Genomic DNA, 17,714 nt, shown 5'->3' on the forward strand with positions numbered 1-17,714 from the left:
TCTTTTCCCGTTGCCAGCAGCGGCACTTGCCTTTTGGTTTTCCCCCCAGGAGCCATATTCCACGTCACTAATGTTCTGCACACACGCTTCGGAAAAACAGGAAACACATCACACGACAGAAGAAACCACCATAGGGACTAGTGACAGTGTTATACTTTTTAATATTTTACTTAAATCCCGCTTCCTAACTCAAGACTGCGTGTCTTGCCATTGATGCTTTTTGCACGATATAAAGGAAACTATATTTCCGAGATGTTAAAAGTGAATAAGAACACAAACAGGCCATTTACACAACAACGCCTGGAAGTTGAATGCGAGGCCTAACGTCTCGGCTGCCAAAATAAAGACAAAGAAGAAGAAATGAGCGCGTTTATCCCGGTGTCACGTTTCCATCACTGCCGATCGTGGCTGTAGCCAATAAACACACTTGTCTACTTCCGAGTCATTTGACCTGGGAGTGAATGCGCTTCATTTCATTCCCGTTGCAGACGGATCCAGATGTTAGAGGCTGTTAGTGTGTATTTTGACCAGTGGAAACTGGGCTTTACATGCGGAAGCTTCCAGCTGCATTAAGGCCACATTTCTATTAGAACTGATGTTAAGGTTTGAGTTTCCACCTAAGTGGAGAGGTGCCTGGTGCTCTATCAAAGCAGATGTTTTTGTATTAAAGCGTACGAGTAGCAGGATGCCACCTCTTTAGGAATCTCACAACAGCGTGAGGGGCTCGCAGTCTGATAGTCTGACAAAGGAGGCACTTTAAGCAATTGAGAAACAGCTTGTATCAGCAGTTTTACCTACTCTGGCACAAGTGAAACACTTATTCTGTCGGAGTGGCATGGCTTTCTCATCAACGTCAAATCGGTTTAGACACTTGACAAACTGCCAATATTTGGGTTGTGCTCCGATCGCCGGCGACGCCTGTGAGTCTCGAGATAAGGCTCGTCTTCATCGACACATGTAACACTATCTGTCTCCCTTTGATTCAATGTCAAAGACCAGTGAAATTTAATTATTTCTAACAGGCTCTGTGAGAGAATCGACTCAGAACAACTTATTTGAAGCTTCAGCAGAATGTCTCTTTATCTAAGTTATAATCCCAAATGCTTTAATGAAATCAAACCCTGTTCTTTATACCCCTTCGTGGTCAGCATTTTTGACCGACGGCCATTAAATGCATTTCCTACTTTATTTATTAATTCTTTCACTCAATTAAAATTACGCAACTACACACTGGAAACAGTGCACATATTTGATGTGGCTTTTTGATATCTTATCTCATTAAGCTCAGCCTCATTGTTTATTGTTCATTTGTCAAAGTCATATCAGAGCCTTTTCACATTAAAAGCACTGGGCTGTCAAATCACTGCCTGTCTTTGATGGTGAGAACGCCTCAGAAAACTACACGTACCTGTCCCTGTGGTTTGCACTGACCTCGATGGTTCTTCAAAAATACATCAACAAAACACGACTACAGTGGTTTGGAGGATTGCCTGACAGCAGATCAGTTTTAAATAAACATTAACGCGTTTCATCACTACTGTTGGCATCACTGTACACAGCATGAGATCACGGTGCATGATGGGAAAAGGCGAAATATCGACTGACTTGGCTTTGTTCAACCGACACGCGCGAGCTCGGCTATAAACAGATGAACCAGTTGCTCCTCTGTTGTGTCTCTGACAAAGTAGATGCTCAGCAAGTGTTTGTTGCAGCACTTGATGTTACCACAGTAACCACGGTATCACCAGATCAGCCAAGAGTGAAACATAACTTTAATGGAGTGGGTTAATTCTAATGCACCAGAGCCACCCGGGATAAATGTGGACAAAGACGGTGCAGGTTGGACGGTTGTGCTGCTATAGTCGGCTGCTGAGAAGTCACCAGTTAGAAGAGCCGGTGGCAGAAATCAGAACGGGCAACGACTCCCCCTTCATCAATTAACCCACCAAAATCAAATTAACCCACAAGGAGTCGTGCTCCCCTCTGGCATTCTACGCCTCAAATGAAGAGCGATGCACGTTACTGCACTTGTGAGGGAGCGAGCGCAAAAGCACAAAAGCACTAAACAGGTGTGGAAAGACGGCCTCTGGGGCTGCAGACACCAAACAGATGCTTTGCCTCTGCCGTCTGCCGCCACCTCGGCGAGTCCCACCAAAACAAGGGACCGTCATTTGATCTGCGTTTCCGCTGCAGCATCCGGCCCTGGGAGGTGAGCAAGCCGAGCGACCTAATTAGAGCAGCGAGAGTCCCCAGGGCTGAGTGACGGATGGACCTGCCAATCACACCGCGGAGAGCCTCCATCAAGCCGTGACTTCTCCTCACCTGACAAAGAGAGGTGGGGGGGGGGGGGGGGGGGGGGGGGGCGGCGGCGGCGGCGGCGGCAGCAGAAGACCAATAAGGACAACGAGACATTGTGTACAGTCAGACTGCCGCATATAAAAGGAGCGGACGAGATCCCGTGCAATCCGGCAAATAAAACAACCGAAAGCTGCTCCGTCAGGCTGCTCTCAAAGTGTCGGGGGACAGGCTACAGCAGTGGCCCCTGCTTAGCCTGAATTATTAACGTGCAAATAAATAAACCAGTCTCTGCTTTACTAGTGTCTCTGATGTAATTTAATTAAACTGTGACAACCCACGGGGAGTGAGACGTGAGAGAGAGACACAGACAAAGACCTGAGCGAGAGAAAAAAAAAAGAGTCACAAAGACGGAAAAACAGGAAACAGAGGGAGAAGTAAAAACAGTTGCTAGGCAACATACAACATCTGTAGGAATTCGGCAAGGTATTCAATTTTTGAGATTTCCGTCTCCAGGGTTACAGTGGAAATATAACATTTCAAGCGCTTCTGGTTTCCCAGACTTTACTCTAAGAATCCCAAAGGAGGGTAGACCGACTCTTTGTCTCTGCAGGTCGTCCGTCCTCGGCTGCAGCACGTCTCACTTTGTGCCCCAACAGCTGGAATTCATCAGCTCAAATTTGGCTTAAGATATTATCGAGCGTGTAATACATGCGTCACCAGAGTCCCGGGGTTCCCAGAAGGCTATCTCTATCTGTGCCAATTATCAATCTGCTGTAGGAGACAAACGCACGGCGGATTGTTTGCATTTCTTGAACCGATCCCAATCGTCCTGGGCGTTGTTGAGCCCACGAGGCAGCGACAGTGCTGCTGTGAGAATGTGTCAGGGGCGAGTTTTGTACTTGGGGAAGCAAATGAGTGGTTCGCCGCAAAAGAAAATGCCACAAGATAAACAGAGGGGAAGAGACACATGTTGAAATCCCGTAGGTTACAAACTCAGAGGTTGCTCTCAGTGGTTCTCATAAAGCAAGCACATGAAATACCTGACAGACTTAATCAGCACCCCCGTTGATTCAGATGACCAGAAGCAAGATGTAAACTAGCTGAATAGGATTAGTTTCTCCAATAAGAGTTTTATTAAAAAAATTAATCAGTGCAATAATTGTACAATTAGCACAGCGTGGAAGCTTCTGAAATGCCTACAAGTATTTAATAGTCTGATTGTTCCTGAAATTGTGCAAATGGAGCATTTAGCTCTGTTAGAAAATAATATCTCATTCGGCTTGTAATTTATTGCACTGATTTCTTTTTCACAGGGATGTTTTTTTAGATGAAATGAAAACTTGGCATTAGTTAGTAGGACTTCTTCTTTCTCCATTATACAATAGATCATTTATATGTAAAGGAGACAAAACTAGGAGGGCAGCAGGCAGGTCACCGTAGGTCACACCTGAACAGGTTTCAACCTGCAGCTCACCTGGCTGCAGACTCTAATGTCTAATCTAAAGTTGTGTGCTTACTAAGTGGGAGTGGTGAACTCTGACACTCAAAGTCCTCTGCACTTCTGCTCACACGTCCAACGCACGCACACACACACACACACACACACACAGTCTGATGTAATCCCTCTCAAGTCCTCCTCTGCTAGCCATTCACTCAACAGATACAGTGGCACCATTGCATGTTCATATCTTTCCCAACACTTGCTTACTTGCTCATGTCTGGTAAACTCTCCATTAACATTTTTTGCATTTGCTATTATGCAGCAAAACAAAAACAATTATTCCAAACAGCCAGCCAGGAATGAAATTGAGCTGTACACATCCGAAAAAAGTCACGGGTGTTTTGCCTAATTCAAGATGAGAGAGAGAGAGAGAAAGAGCGAGAGTGCAAGAAAGAGAGAGTGAGAGTTCAAGAAAGAGAGAGAGAGAGAGAGAGAGAGAGAGAGAGAGAGAGAGAGAGAGAGAGAGAGAGAGAGAGAGAGACGCTTGGCAGCACTGGGAGAATCAATGCACCACAAACGCCTGTGAATCAACAGTCTGCACATAATGTGCTTGTTCTCATCAAGTACCCGTCTGATTGGTCACAGATAATCTCTCAATGGAACATGAACACATGATAATTAGAATTTGAAACAGCACGGCAGACAACATCCCTGTTTCCCCTCTCTCCCCTTGTTTTGCGGCTCTAAAAAGACGCCCCTTTAACCTAAGTGTGCTCTAACTGCAATTGAATCCCAGCCAACCATGATATTGGCAAAGCTGTCTGGCTTGCAGAAAATATTTGCCTGGGTTACAAGCGAGGCAATGTCTCCCTTTAAAGAAATTCTCTTTGTCGAGGTGTCTGCGGTCAGGTGAGGAGAACGCACACAGAAGCCCAGGACTCCGGTGTGATGGCACAGAGACGCCCGCAGCGTCACCCAACACTTTGTTTTGTTTCCAATCTGGTTTTCTGCTTTTTATCTCGCAATCAGACAACAAGCCTCAGAGATTGTGTTTGAATCAGAGGATCTTGAGCAACACACATACAACAACTATTAGTTTGGGAGGCACAAGCCTGAGCCGGGTGTCGGTCAAAGATAAGGAAATAAACAAAACAACAAAATTCTGCAAAGTTACTCAAGCACTGAACTGTATATTTTTACCTGTACAAGTAATCCACTATAATTCAGGGGAAACTAAGGCCCAACAGGCCCTTGTGAAACCACAGTACCGCCATCTACTCTATCCTCTTTAGGGTCAATGGCACTCCCTCCCCTAAACATGTCAGTTCTCATTCATCAAGATCCATGAATTATTCTTGGAGAAATCAAGAAAATGTTGATAAGCGCAATGTAGGAGAAAGTGAAAAAATAAATTCCTGCATCGGCCCTCTGATCCAGATCTGCAACATCCGTTTAAGTTTCGTCAAAATCCTCAATCAAAATGCTTGCGTAATCCAGCTGAATAAACAGAGGCAGATAAAAGAACCTAACCTCATAACCTCATTGTTCTTTATCTACACTTCAGTCAATTAAAAGCTGTAGCTGTACTTTCTTAATTGTAGTTTTCACAAAGGCTGCAGCACCCAGCAAAAATCCCACTATCTATTTGTGTGTCTGTCCATCGCTATGCCAGCTAACTGGCCCACTGTCCAGCCATCACAGCCACTTGATGGTACCAGCTCCCGCCCATTCCTGCCAATCCTTTTCCCACTCAGCCTTCTGTCGCCCTGCACACATGCAAAATCACCAGCGGGCGCTAAGAATAGAACACAGCTGGTACTGCGGGGCTAACATATTTCACACTCGAGCCACCGTGCTTCAAAATACTCCTGCCCATCCCATTCCATCTCCAGGACCAGCGGTGCTTCCCATCCCCCCCCCCCGCCTCGCCATTCGTCTTTGAACTGCTCTTCACCTCCGTGACAGGGCCCTGACAGGCCTACTGCTCGGATGAGATACATGACGACGCTCGGGAGGATTTACCAGGAAAAAATTAGAGATCAGAAGCACGAGCAGAGGCGAACTCATGTCTTCCTGTGCCCGACCAATGCACCGCCCTATTTCTGTCAGCGGCCAACCCCACGCTTATTCACGAGTCGTTTTGTTGAAAGGCCTGCGCGTGTGTGTGTGTGTGTGTCACTACATGCAGGATGCCATGTTCACACAGGTGGGCCACTGCCTGGTCGAGTCCTATTGCGATGACAAGGGATTCCCACAGCAGTGACAGGAGCAGATTAGTGGGAGGCGCCGTGCACAGACTCAAGGTGAAGTCGCTGCTGGCTGTCAGGGTTGCAAACGAGCGCAGCCAAAAGCACCGGTTGGGCGTAGGGGGGGGCACTGTTTAGTGAGGAGTAACCAGATGGAGCCGCTTCATAGGCCACGGAGCAGAGGACCGGGGCTGCTGCATTGGAAACCTGGACCGATCCTCTCCTTGTGCGAGAGGACACTGCAGTGGCTTCAATGTCATCCTCACATATCTCAATATAAACACACACTCGTGGTCTTTACTGTTGAACACAGTTGATACGATGTGAGGTGCCTGCAGCTGCATTCAGTCCTTTTCATGTTTCTGATCTGAATGATCGATCTGGGGGAGAATCCATCCGATAAAATTACAATAAATAGTTCAATCTGAAACATGTGTGTGCGGCCAGAACATGATATGAGACTATTAACTATATTCTACAAACATTTTTATTTCAGTTAATAGACTATTACATTTATTTTTATAACCATTTTATTTAGTTTTACAGACTCTTACCTGTACAATCTTTTTTTTATTTTAACTCTAGCCTGTACCTTTACAACCTTTTCATTTGATTTGACAGGCTCTTCCCTATAGGCTATTTTTTCAAATGTTACTTTATTTTACAGACTCATACCCATACTTTTACATAATTGTATTAATTATTTTACAAATTGTTACCTAAACATTTATTTTACAGACTATTACCTATATCTTTTACAACTTTTTTTTTTTATTTAGACTATTACATAAATTCATACAACTTTCATATTATTTAACAGACTAACTTATTTGTTCTTTTTCTAATTATTTTAATTCTCATGGTCTGTATATATATATTTCTATTCTCAGCTGGGGCAATTGTAAACGTATTGGAGGCCACTCTGTTCCGTGACTTCTTGTTTCTCATATATCACACGTCTGTGTGATTTATCAGCTGTTATTGTCTTACTTACCAGACAGGTTCTGACAAAATTTGATTATGTTGTAAAATTAAAAGGGGGCTTCGTAAATGAAGGATTCGTCATTTCTCCAAATAATGTAAGTAAATGGCATTGCTTCATTATCGCTACCGACACAGATATCACATAAACCCTGTAGCACTGAACAAATCCAAGCGATCCACAGCCTCACTCGACTCCAACTTGACCAGCTCCTCAGCTCGGCAGATCGTGACGCACGCCCTCTTCTTCATCCCCGAGCGCCCTCGCAATATCCACCGCCATTAATAACGGGGAAATGCAAACAGTCCGTATTAAAAAGGCACCAGACCTGATTACCTGCTTCTCCTTACAAGCCTCGGCCATTCACCTGCCATAAATCAGGACACCGCTGTTAATGGTATTCCCTCAGCCACATCTCTTAGCACTTTATTTCCATGCCAGACACTGGTATCATTATCATACATGCAAGATCTCTGTTGGAATACAGTTTGGCTAATGAGCACCTCTTAGTTGATCACATTAGACCTTCACTTGAGGACACTTAATTACCAGTGTTGCACTCTGAGCGTGTGTGTCGAGGGGGACAGGAGGAGCCCTTTAATTAAGGCCTCTGCAATCTACCTGTGTTTGTACAAGTCTATATCCTTGGGATATGTGATATGTTCGCGGCCCGAACATGGCGATAAAACATGTGGTGTGTGTGTGCATGGGAGCGTGGTTGGAAGATTTAGTGTGTGCATGTGTGTTACGTGGTGGTTGTTTGTTTTCTCCTGTCTCTATGCCGGTTTGTGAATGCATCGGTGTGTGAGTGCGTGTATAATATGATGGGTGTTTGAAGTTTGTCTCCTGAGCCTGGATATGACACACACACACACACTTCCTGTGTCATGAGGCTCTTAACTGTCTCCTCCTTGTGTTTCACATTCAGGCTGGGACTTGGTGTTATAAGAGCCTGCCCAGTCCACAGCAAGATGACTTCTCTCTCTCTCTCTCTCTCTCTCTCTCTCTCTCTCTCTCTCTCTCTCTCTCTCTCTCTCTCTCTCTCTCTCTCTCTCTCTCTCTCTCTCTCTCTCTCTCTCTCTCTCTCTCTCCTCTCTCTCTCTCTCTCTCTCTCTCTCTCTCTCTCTCTCTCTCTCTCTCTCTCTCTCTCTCTCTCTCTCTCTCTCTCTCTCTCTCTCTCTCTCTCTCTCTCTCTCTCTCTCTCTCTCTCTCTCTCTCTCTCTCTCTCTCTCTCTCTCTCTCTCTCTCTCTCTCTCTCTCTCTCTCTCTCTCTCTCTCTCTCACAGCTGAAAACATTCCTCCGTTTCTCCTCTCGTCATCCGCCCGTCCTCTCCTCCCAGCCCGGGTCTTTCCCACTCACATAGGGTCTCGTTTGCTCTCTGCCACAGATGGATGATCACCACCACACAAGACAGTTGTTTTGTGGGCCGTGTGATCGCAGCGATCTCAAGCGTCTGACACCGGCCTCACAGAAGGCATGACAGTAATCTGCTGCGCCCCCATACAGCCCCACAGAACGGTCGCTTGTGCTTTCTAAGGTTGGTTTTATTGATGCCGGTTGCAATAACAGCCAGTAAATCAGTGTGAGGGATGAAGTTAGTGCATGTTGGAATGCTGTTTAACAGGCTGGCAGACCAGAGTGCTCACAAGTCGCCTACACGACCTTTACATAAGAGCAGAGATATGACTTGAGAGAAAAGGATAAGAAGGATCCGACCTCAGAGGCTGTTTCTTCTCCGCTCTGGAACGCTGAAGGACCGAGACAACTAATGAACATCATCATATTTATTTAACTATACAAAGTACTGACAAATGCCTGCTACAGTTTCCTGGAAACAAAGGTGACAACTTCACATTTTTGGGTCAAAGACAACCAAAGGCTTTTCTTTCAAAGCAAGAACGGCACTTTTGCCAAGGCAGCACAAGCCTACACGTGAAGTTCTAGTTCTTATAGTAGAGATGTAAAAGAAACAGGAAGTGGTCTGATGAACTAAATTATTTATTTGTCATCAAACCAAGTAAAAGAAATTTATCTGCACCACAATTTAATGTTTTTTCCCAGACTCAATCTAACAAGTTGGTCAAAATGGTTTATCACTATGAACCGGCTAACAATAAACCAACACACAGAATCTCCATGTTAATGTTCTTCAAGGACGCATATCTCCAATTATTGATAGATCTTCAGTCAATCATCTGATTGATTAATCAACTGGTTAAAGAATAAACTAAATATAATTATTCATATTTCTTAAATAGTACGAGATGTAACTTCAGCCACCAGGGATCACTCAGTCGAAACAACAACTAAAGACTTTGATGATGTTGTGAAGCAGCGCGGGATCATGGGAGTTTTCACCGACGTTGCAGTTGAAAATCTACCTGACGCAACTCGGGTGCAAATCATGTTGACGTATGAGGTCATGGAGAAAAGTTTTAATCACATTACACAGCGAATGAAAATGAAATATGAGTACGAATCCATTACGAGGAACCAATACACACAGTGGAAGGAGAAAACAGACGACGGGCTAACAGGCTAACAGGCTAACGGGAGTTTCTTCTTCAGGTTTGAAGTTATAGCAGCGACAGAAGAAACTGGCGATTTCTCAGATTTTGAGAATTGAGAACATTCTGGATAATATCAGTGCAAGTAAACAAACTATTTATCATGTGTCTAGTCATTTTTTGATATTTTAAAGAATGGTAACTTATCATATGTTAAAGTCTTTGGCCGGATCAATAGTCGGACCTGATCTGATTCATTCCTGATGATCAATGCTTCAGCCTCCACTTGTTAAGCTTACAGCGAACATGTGTCTGGCTCTCAACATCAGGATGCAAACTGCATCCCTGGACTTCCCTGCAGGAGCCCTGCCAGTGAGTAACCGCTGTGGCACCAGGCAGCCAGTCATAAATACTCTCAACAAGCCGGCTGATGGATGGTCTCCTTCTCCCCTCAGTTTGAAAGGGATGTTCCATGGGATGGCAACAACGCCACGGCGGGTGAATGAAAGCTTTTTTTCCACGAGGGGAATAGCCTCGACTTGAGATGTTGACAGAAACTTAATCGCTGTTTTCGGCTGTGGGATGACAGGCTGAGGATTTAGGCCGTCTGATAGGTGTGGTGGAGTGCTGCTGCATTTGCTTCCGTGTTTGTGCACAGAAATTCAAACAAAATGCTTTTAAATAGATTAGGATACCATCTTAAATCCCCCTCGTCCTTAATAGCCACAAAAATGAGTAAATACACTCAGAAGGAAAAAACCTCAGGGGCTTTTTAGATTTTTTGCAGGCTGTGTGAAAACTCCAGACTACAGTTACTCCCCTGCATTCCACAATAAGTCATTAAAATCCGTGCCATGTGACACTTGTTTATGTGTCACTTGTGGAGTGTAACTGGTCCCATCTGCTGCAGCTGATGGACAACCTGCATGATCACCTAAAAAGCCCTCAGGACCCCTATGTTGTTGTGGTTCTCAACAGCCTGTGCCCGAGTTCAGTCTACCGCATGCCTTTCCACTTGGCTGCCTGTTGTAGTAGGGGAGTTAACTCGCTGATTGCAGGATGAGAACTGTGAAAACACACTGCTCAATCTTTTTCAGCCTCAAAAAACAGCCAGTTCTGCAAAAAGGAAGCAAAAGAAAACACCGCCTGCCCGCACAGACTCACAAAACACCTTGACTCAAGACAAACAGTGTGAAAGTGTGAGAGTGTCGTTTCCTCTGCGTGCCAGATACATGTTGTTGCTATCTGTCAGAATCTTATTGACCTGCTTTCCTCTGTGTGACATATTCCTCGGTTCACACTCCTCCGATTCATAAGCTGAAGTGAACAGCGTTTGTGGCTCAGCACATCACACTGCTGTTTCCCTCAGATCAGAAAACCGCTTTTCTTTTCTATATCCTCTCAGGCTGCAGGAGTATGAGACAGAAGCAGCCTTCTTTCCAAGTTAGTTGCTTGGCAATGCAACAGCTAGATTTCCAGTGATGTGATTATTTAAAAAAAGAAAAAGGGGGAGGAGGATAATGACCAAAGCTGCCTGTGCTTCTGATGGGAAAAATGAGTGTTTGTGTAGCCTAATGTCTGAATGCCAAAACTTCAAACACATCAGTTTGTTTTAGAGGCATTTTGTGGTTTTATTTTAATCATTGGAAGATATGTTTTGGATTAAAAACGGGACAGTAAAGTGGAGCAGGCTTTGAGCCTCTGGACTCAGATATTTGTGTTATTATAACAGGCTTTTTTCATAAATTATGAAGTGTTCTTGTCCTTCCTCCTCTCGACCACTAACCCGTGTTAATGATTGCCCAATAACAACGTCAGCGAACGGCTCACCTTTGCACGACAGAGAGCAGACACATTTACGCGTGCCTCCCACGGTCTTATGACCAGAGAGAGCGGGCTATGATCGATAAGGAAGCGGTGGCTACTGTACCAGAGAGAAGATGTTGGAGTGGCAGTCCTCAAGGCTTGCCCCGTTAGCCACCCAATTCGCCGATGTAGTCATAATCGTCCGCCGTTGTTGGGGTCGTCAGCGCTGGGCATGTCGAAATCCTACATCGGTATCCAGCACCGAGCAGGGCTGACGAATCCGTCCCTCCTTGATTTCACGCGTCCGTTGCCACAAATTAAAAAAAAGGAGGTCCAGATAATAAGATATATGTCGGGTAGAGGATTTGGGCGTATTGGTAAAAATAAAAAAATAAAAAAAGAAGTGCTAGAATGCATCCATGAAGATCCCCACCTCCTCCTCCTCCTCCTCCTCCTCCTCCTCCTGTCCTCCTCCTCCCCAGCAGATCTCGAATGTTGTAATGTTTGTAAATCCGAGTGTGTGCGCGGATCAAAACATTGTTCCAGCCACAATCCAGGTCAAGCGATTCCAAATGTGGCCACTGTCCGAGGCGCAGGACGCTGGAGCGGTATCCATTTCAATCCACACAGACAAACACACAAACACACAGGGAGAGAGAAGAGGAGGGTCAGCCTGTTTCCATATCAGTCTTTCCGCTCATAGTTTGAATTGTTAAAAAAATAAAATAAAGAGCATAATCCATTGGAAGGCGACTCCCGGTGAAAAAAATATCCTCTACCCTTTTCACCAAAAATGTTAGAGCCAGAACTTCTTTAAAAAGAAAAATTACGCACAGGCAGCTCTGCAAAACAATTAACTTAAGAGAGGAGGCGGCATCGGTGCTTCATGCAGGATATCTGATTCCGTCTGCTCCACACGCTGATGCACCACTTGTGATAGTTTTCGAGAATTGCATGCGCTATTTATAGCCTCCTTTCTTACCACAACCTCACAATGTAGCCCCGACTGGCTCGCGTACAAGCACACACACTCACACACAAACAGGAATGTTTAATCCCTCTGTTGCGAGAGGGGGGGATCTCTGAGGGAGTGGGGAGGGGGGGGTCCAACGAACAAGCTCCCCCAGTCCAGTGCTCCTCCGTGGCGGGGAGGACCGAGTCGGGTTCCCGGTATAACCCCCAAAACCATGCGCCAAGACGCGTCCACACGGGGGGAGAAAAAAAAAAACTCTTCTTGCTCCTCCACCACCACCAGCGCCAGGGAAAAAGACGACAAGCAGGCTCCTGTAGACGGACGTGAGAGGAAGAAAAAAAAAGCCCCTTCCTTCCTTTTCAGTTTTTATATCATTACGAAACGTCCTCTCGCCACAGCGCACCTCGTGGTTTCTCTAAATGAAAACGCACATTTAACGCAGGAGTGTCCTGGCGCGGATCGGCTGCACGCCGCGGAGTGTTTCCTTCATTAAAAGAAGCAGCTCGACATTTAAAAGCGTGTCCTCCTCCCTGCTCCTGCTGCTGCTCCTGCTCCTCCTGCCGCTGTGTCGACAAACGCTGTGATTATTGAATTAAAATCCTCGGCGTGTGCACATGATGTCAGCGGCGGCTCCTTCCCCTCGGTGCTGGTCGTGTCCCGTGGCGCGCGTCGCTATATTGGCAAATAAGTGGAAGTGTGCGTGTATCCGGACTGTGTCATGTCTGTTTGTCTTTTTTTTTTTCTACGCGAAGCTCCGCCGCTGTAGCGTTGTTTCCCTCCCTCTCTCTCGCTCTCCCTCCCTCTCTCTCTCGCTCTGCCTCTTGCGTGCACGATCGTCCAGCCCACCACGCATGGTAATGTAATGGCGGTCGGAAGCGTACACTACCCGAGACTCTGCCTTCCTATTCGGCCAAGTTTGCGCCCACGTGACCAAAGTCTGGGATTACAGTACTGTTTTTTTTGTGTCTTTTGATGCGAGGCTGGATCTGGATGCGGCGCCGGGGACACGGCGTGCCACTCGTGCCCGCGTGCGCGCTCTGACTGCCAGTGGACATGTTTCGTCTTTTTATCGTCACACCGCTTGTTGTTGTGGTTGTTGTTTGAACCGCTGCTTCTGCTCCCACACGTCTGTTTAAAGTGGCCGAAGAAAGATTGCATTCGTATTGTGTATTGTCTTTTTTCTGTTTGTTTCCCCCTCATCACTGCAGGGTGTCATTGTGTGATGCATCGGTTACATAATGAAACTGTGTTCTCACAACAGAGGATGTGACAGACTAGAGGTCAGAATGACTTACTGAGCTCATACTGTTTCATAAGACACATCTATGTGGGTTATAGTCTTAACACTTTAATATATACAGAGACAAAACAATATTAATCACTATGAATCTTATTTAAATTAAGTATATATATATATTTGCAGCTATGTAGATAGAGACCGACTGGTTTGTCTGGATTTTTGAGGCCGATACCGATATTAGGAAGAAACAATATTCTGTTACCAATACATCCGATGATGTCATTATCAAACTCTTATGTAATAGAGGCATGACATGCTGCTGTCTAATCCTCATAAATAAATAAAAATACATTCATAATAGATAATACATTCATAATAGATAATAATAAATAAAAAGAAAACACAATTACAATCAAATATGGAAATAAACATGTAAACATATCTCTCCTGGATTGTTTATTCTTTAAACTAGAAGCTATTATATCTGTCAATACCAGTCTGTCTGTAAACGGGTGGTGTCGGCTGTTTTTTATCCTCCTATCGATTGGTTATATCCAGGGCCGTAATCAGGATTTTAGTGATACTGAGGTCATTATAAGGTGATGTCCCCTCACAACCCCTCACCACCCTACACCAAGAAGAAGGTCTCTAGTGTTTTCATATTGTATTAACATAGAATTATATTTATTGAGTTAATCATGTTTTTCATGCGATGACCCTGAAGAGGATTATCTCCTATACTTTGCAGCTCTGCGGAGCCTTGTCAAATTGTTCAGCTCTGTGTTTTGACAGCTTTACTGCTTTAGTTCACTCTCACTGTTCTCACCAATCTTGTTTTACTGCAGCTCCTGGCAGTTCTCAGCAACAACTAAAAAATGCTAAACCGGCTGTATTCTGTAGCCAGCCTGCCCAATAACCTGCCCAGCACTAAACAACAGAAAGACAATGTTATAAACTGGCTGGTGACATGATGGTGCATTTGGTAGGGGAGGCAGACCTTTCCCTCTGGAGTTGGTGGAGAACAAAACAGAGCTAAAAGTAGAGTGAGTCCTGGAATTACATTTCAAATGAACTTCAGGTGACTCTATGTCAGTGTTTGCAGTTACAGATATAAAGTGGCCTGAAAAAAAAGTCCAGCGGTGCAGTTAATCAAGTCAATTGTTACATTTTTAAATCAATAAGTGCTTACAAACCCAACAAATTGATTGCACTTGTTCCAGTAGTTTCTTTATTTACAGGAACTTAATACATCTTGTAAAATAGAAGTACTGGATTATTTTGCTTGTAAAATGTAGACGTTCTTGAATATACATGTGAGGGTTACCTTCCTACATGGTTACTACACCAGAGAAATCTTCAGAAAACTCCATGGTATAGCTATGAAGCTGGATATAGGCTACCATAACATTATATTAATTCAATTTGAATCATCCAGTGGAAATTCTGGTCAATCGTTTGTACTTTCCAGTCCAATAAACCACACAGGGTTAGGGTTGTACAGTTGGAGGTTTTGCTTACACTGTCTGTAAAAGTGCTTCCTCTCCGTGCTGAGGGGAGATTGCAGGTGGTGCCCTTTAAGGCCATAGAGCAAGAGATTATGAATATAACCACAGTTTCCTGCGGTAGACGGAAGATGTCAGAGTGAGAGAAAGAGCATCAAATATTTGTGTTGTTATCAATCATTTATCAGCCATTATATGCACTTTACTGTGTTGTGTTTGTGTTTTCTTAACGTCTGGATTTACCAAGGTTATAGATTGAAAGATCATCTTACATTTCATTACATTTGTCAACTCGATTTTGACCTGTGAGAGAATGTTTTCCTCACACCGTGCAAACAGAACCGCGACAGCTCAGAATGCCTCTCATATAATTTAATCATGAATAAACAGGAAAATGAACAGTCAATAGCTGCAGACCTTTACACATGGATTCCCCTCGAGGTTTGTAAAAAGATTCAATAGTGAATTTATTGAATCTTTTTCAGTTCATATTTATCCGTCAATAACCTTTTTATCCTTCAGTCACATTGTCCCTCACAAACGATTAAACGTATCACACGGAAATGAATAAACCTTTTTCCTTTTAAGTCATGAAGCTGAAACGATTTGTAAAAATAACATTCATACTATAATCAGGTTCTCTTTCCAAGGTTTTATTCTGCATGCAAATTCAGCTGAGACTAGAATATAATCACTGACACACAGTTATTAATAAAAAATCTTCTCCCAGTCAAGATTTATATTGACTTCAGTTACCATCTGTACAAATAAATAAATAATAACAATCTGAGAGACGTTGTCATTTCAGCAGCAATAGTAGTGGTGGTTGTGCAGAACTGTTCAATCTGAGGATGCAGACAGGAAGTTCATCACTGCAATTTACATGAAAAGTGAGAAATTATATAAAAAAAGCTGGATATTATGGATTTGTGGTAATTGTTTGTATATTTCCTGTTTCTATGCGAAATACACAAAGTAAAATAAAGGGTGTACAGCAAAGGGGAAGTTGAAGAATAAGAATAAGTAATTAATTTAAATAAAAACATATGGGAGGGGACAGTGGTACTGTATTTAGCACTCACAGCAAGAAGGACGTTGGTTCGAATCCCAGTTGTTTGATCTAAGTACAAGAATCGTTATGGTCAAGTAAATATACTTGAAGTATTGCTTTTATTTTCATGTTGTTGTTCTGGGAGCCTCACATTTTCCCAGGCAGACATGTGAACATCAACCCGCCATCATGGGAAGTGTACAAACGGATGCACACTGGCAGTAGTTGCATTTCTACTGTATAATTCATAGGTTGTTCCAGGAGGACTGCAGGATCGTTTCTAAACATAAGATATGGTGCCATGTAAGTGTAAATCCAGCTATTTATAGACAACTGTTCCTTTATATCCTCATAGAATGACATATCCAATCCATTATGACATAAGTCTCACATTAATCACTCGGCACAGCTTTATGAATGTGAGGAAACAGCTCGCAGCTGGTACATATCGCCACAGAGAGGGAGCCTTTAGTCCGGTGATTCCTCTTATATCTGAGAAACGGGAGTGAGGCGGGGTATGAATCAGATGGATGAGCGAGGGCTTAGCCTGGCAGTTATTGATCCTTTGGCCCCTGGAATGATCCACACCTCATTTGAAGACTTTCCCCCCCTCGCTTTTGTTCGATACCTCCTTAAAGAGTTTGAAAAGACTCTCGCACACAGTTTGGCACGCTCGGTGCCGAGCTGATAGGATGCGATACCATCAGTTGGAATAAATCTATTTCAATATGGCACGAATTTCCCCTCGTCAGGCCCCCACTGGCTTGATGTGTCTGTGAGGAGAGAAGATGCATCACCGCTCTGATTAAAGATAATACTGCGTGTCAGACAATCTGTTTAGACATGTTCAGAATGGAGGCATTTATGTGTGAGGTTAATGGATGGGTAGTGGGGCTCTCTGTAAGTATTTGTCAACCTTTCATTAGGGCTCCGATCAAAGTGCCACAAACTACGATCACATGCTCACATGAACAGGCCTCGTGCAGTCGTATGCGCAGCACATAATTGTTGTTCACAGTTTGAATAGTTTTAGCAAATGTTTTACCTCGTTAAAATAATGTTTTTTTTAAATTGTTAGCCATGCAATAAACCAACAAGTCAGAATTGAGGTTATAATAAGCAGTTCATTTGTATACAGCTTTTACAAGTGGATCTTTATTCAAATCAGGACAGTATAACAGGTCTTACTGCTCTAACTAGTTTATACAGTGACATTTTATTGGACAAGTTTCAACACCCAGCAACTATGTAGTTAACTGACAGGGCTAATGCAAGCTAATTTATTACACATTTGGAGTCAAGAGTAAAAACACGTTAGACTGGAACCTATTATTTACACAAGTAAACTGTTGCATCAGTAACTCAACTTGTATGTAATTTGTATTTTTTAAGACCAAGTGATTGAAAGTTGAGTTCAATATGAAATCTTAAAGCTCTTATTCTTTAAAGTTGCATGATAATTTAGGATGTTACAGCGACTTCCTGTTTACATATTTGCTCATTTTTTATTTGTCACAGCCACAGATGTTTCCTGTACAGTCATTTACACACTGAATGTTACAGTCTACTCATGAGCTCATCGTTAAGTTTGAATGGTGCAACCACGATCAGTTTAATTACTTGTCTCAACTAGCTTGTAGCTGCTTCTTGGGTCCGCCACCTTAATC

At 43.8% G+C, this 17,714-nt stretch overlaps 1 protein-coding gene across 2 annotated transcripts in view; it reads right to left on the reverse strand.

Annotated features, from left to right (window-relative positions):
• Window positions 1-11,701, reverse strand: part of LOC133974938 (mediator of RNA polymerase II transcription subunit 13-like) — a 73,421-nt gene extending 61,720 nt beyond the window's left edge. For both annotated transcript variants that reach the window (XM_062412764.1, XM_062412763.1), the window contains exon 1: window positions 11,406-11,701. In XM_062412764.1, the coding sequence (XP_062268748.1) occupies window positions 11,406-11,477 (72 nt within the window). In that variant the 5' untranslated portion in view covers window positions 11,478-11,701. The remainder of the gene's footprint in view (window positions 1-11,405) is intronic.
• Between the last annotated feature and the right edge of the window lie 6,013 nt (window positions 11,702-17,714).

Source organism: Platichthys flesus, chromosome 19 (genome assembly GCF_949316205.1).
Source record: "Platichthys flesus chromosome 19, fPlaFle2.1, whole genome shotgun sequence".
Lineage (NCBI taxonomy): Eukaryota > Metazoa > Chordata > Actinopteri > Pleuronectiformes > Pleuronectidae > Platichthys > Platichthys flesus.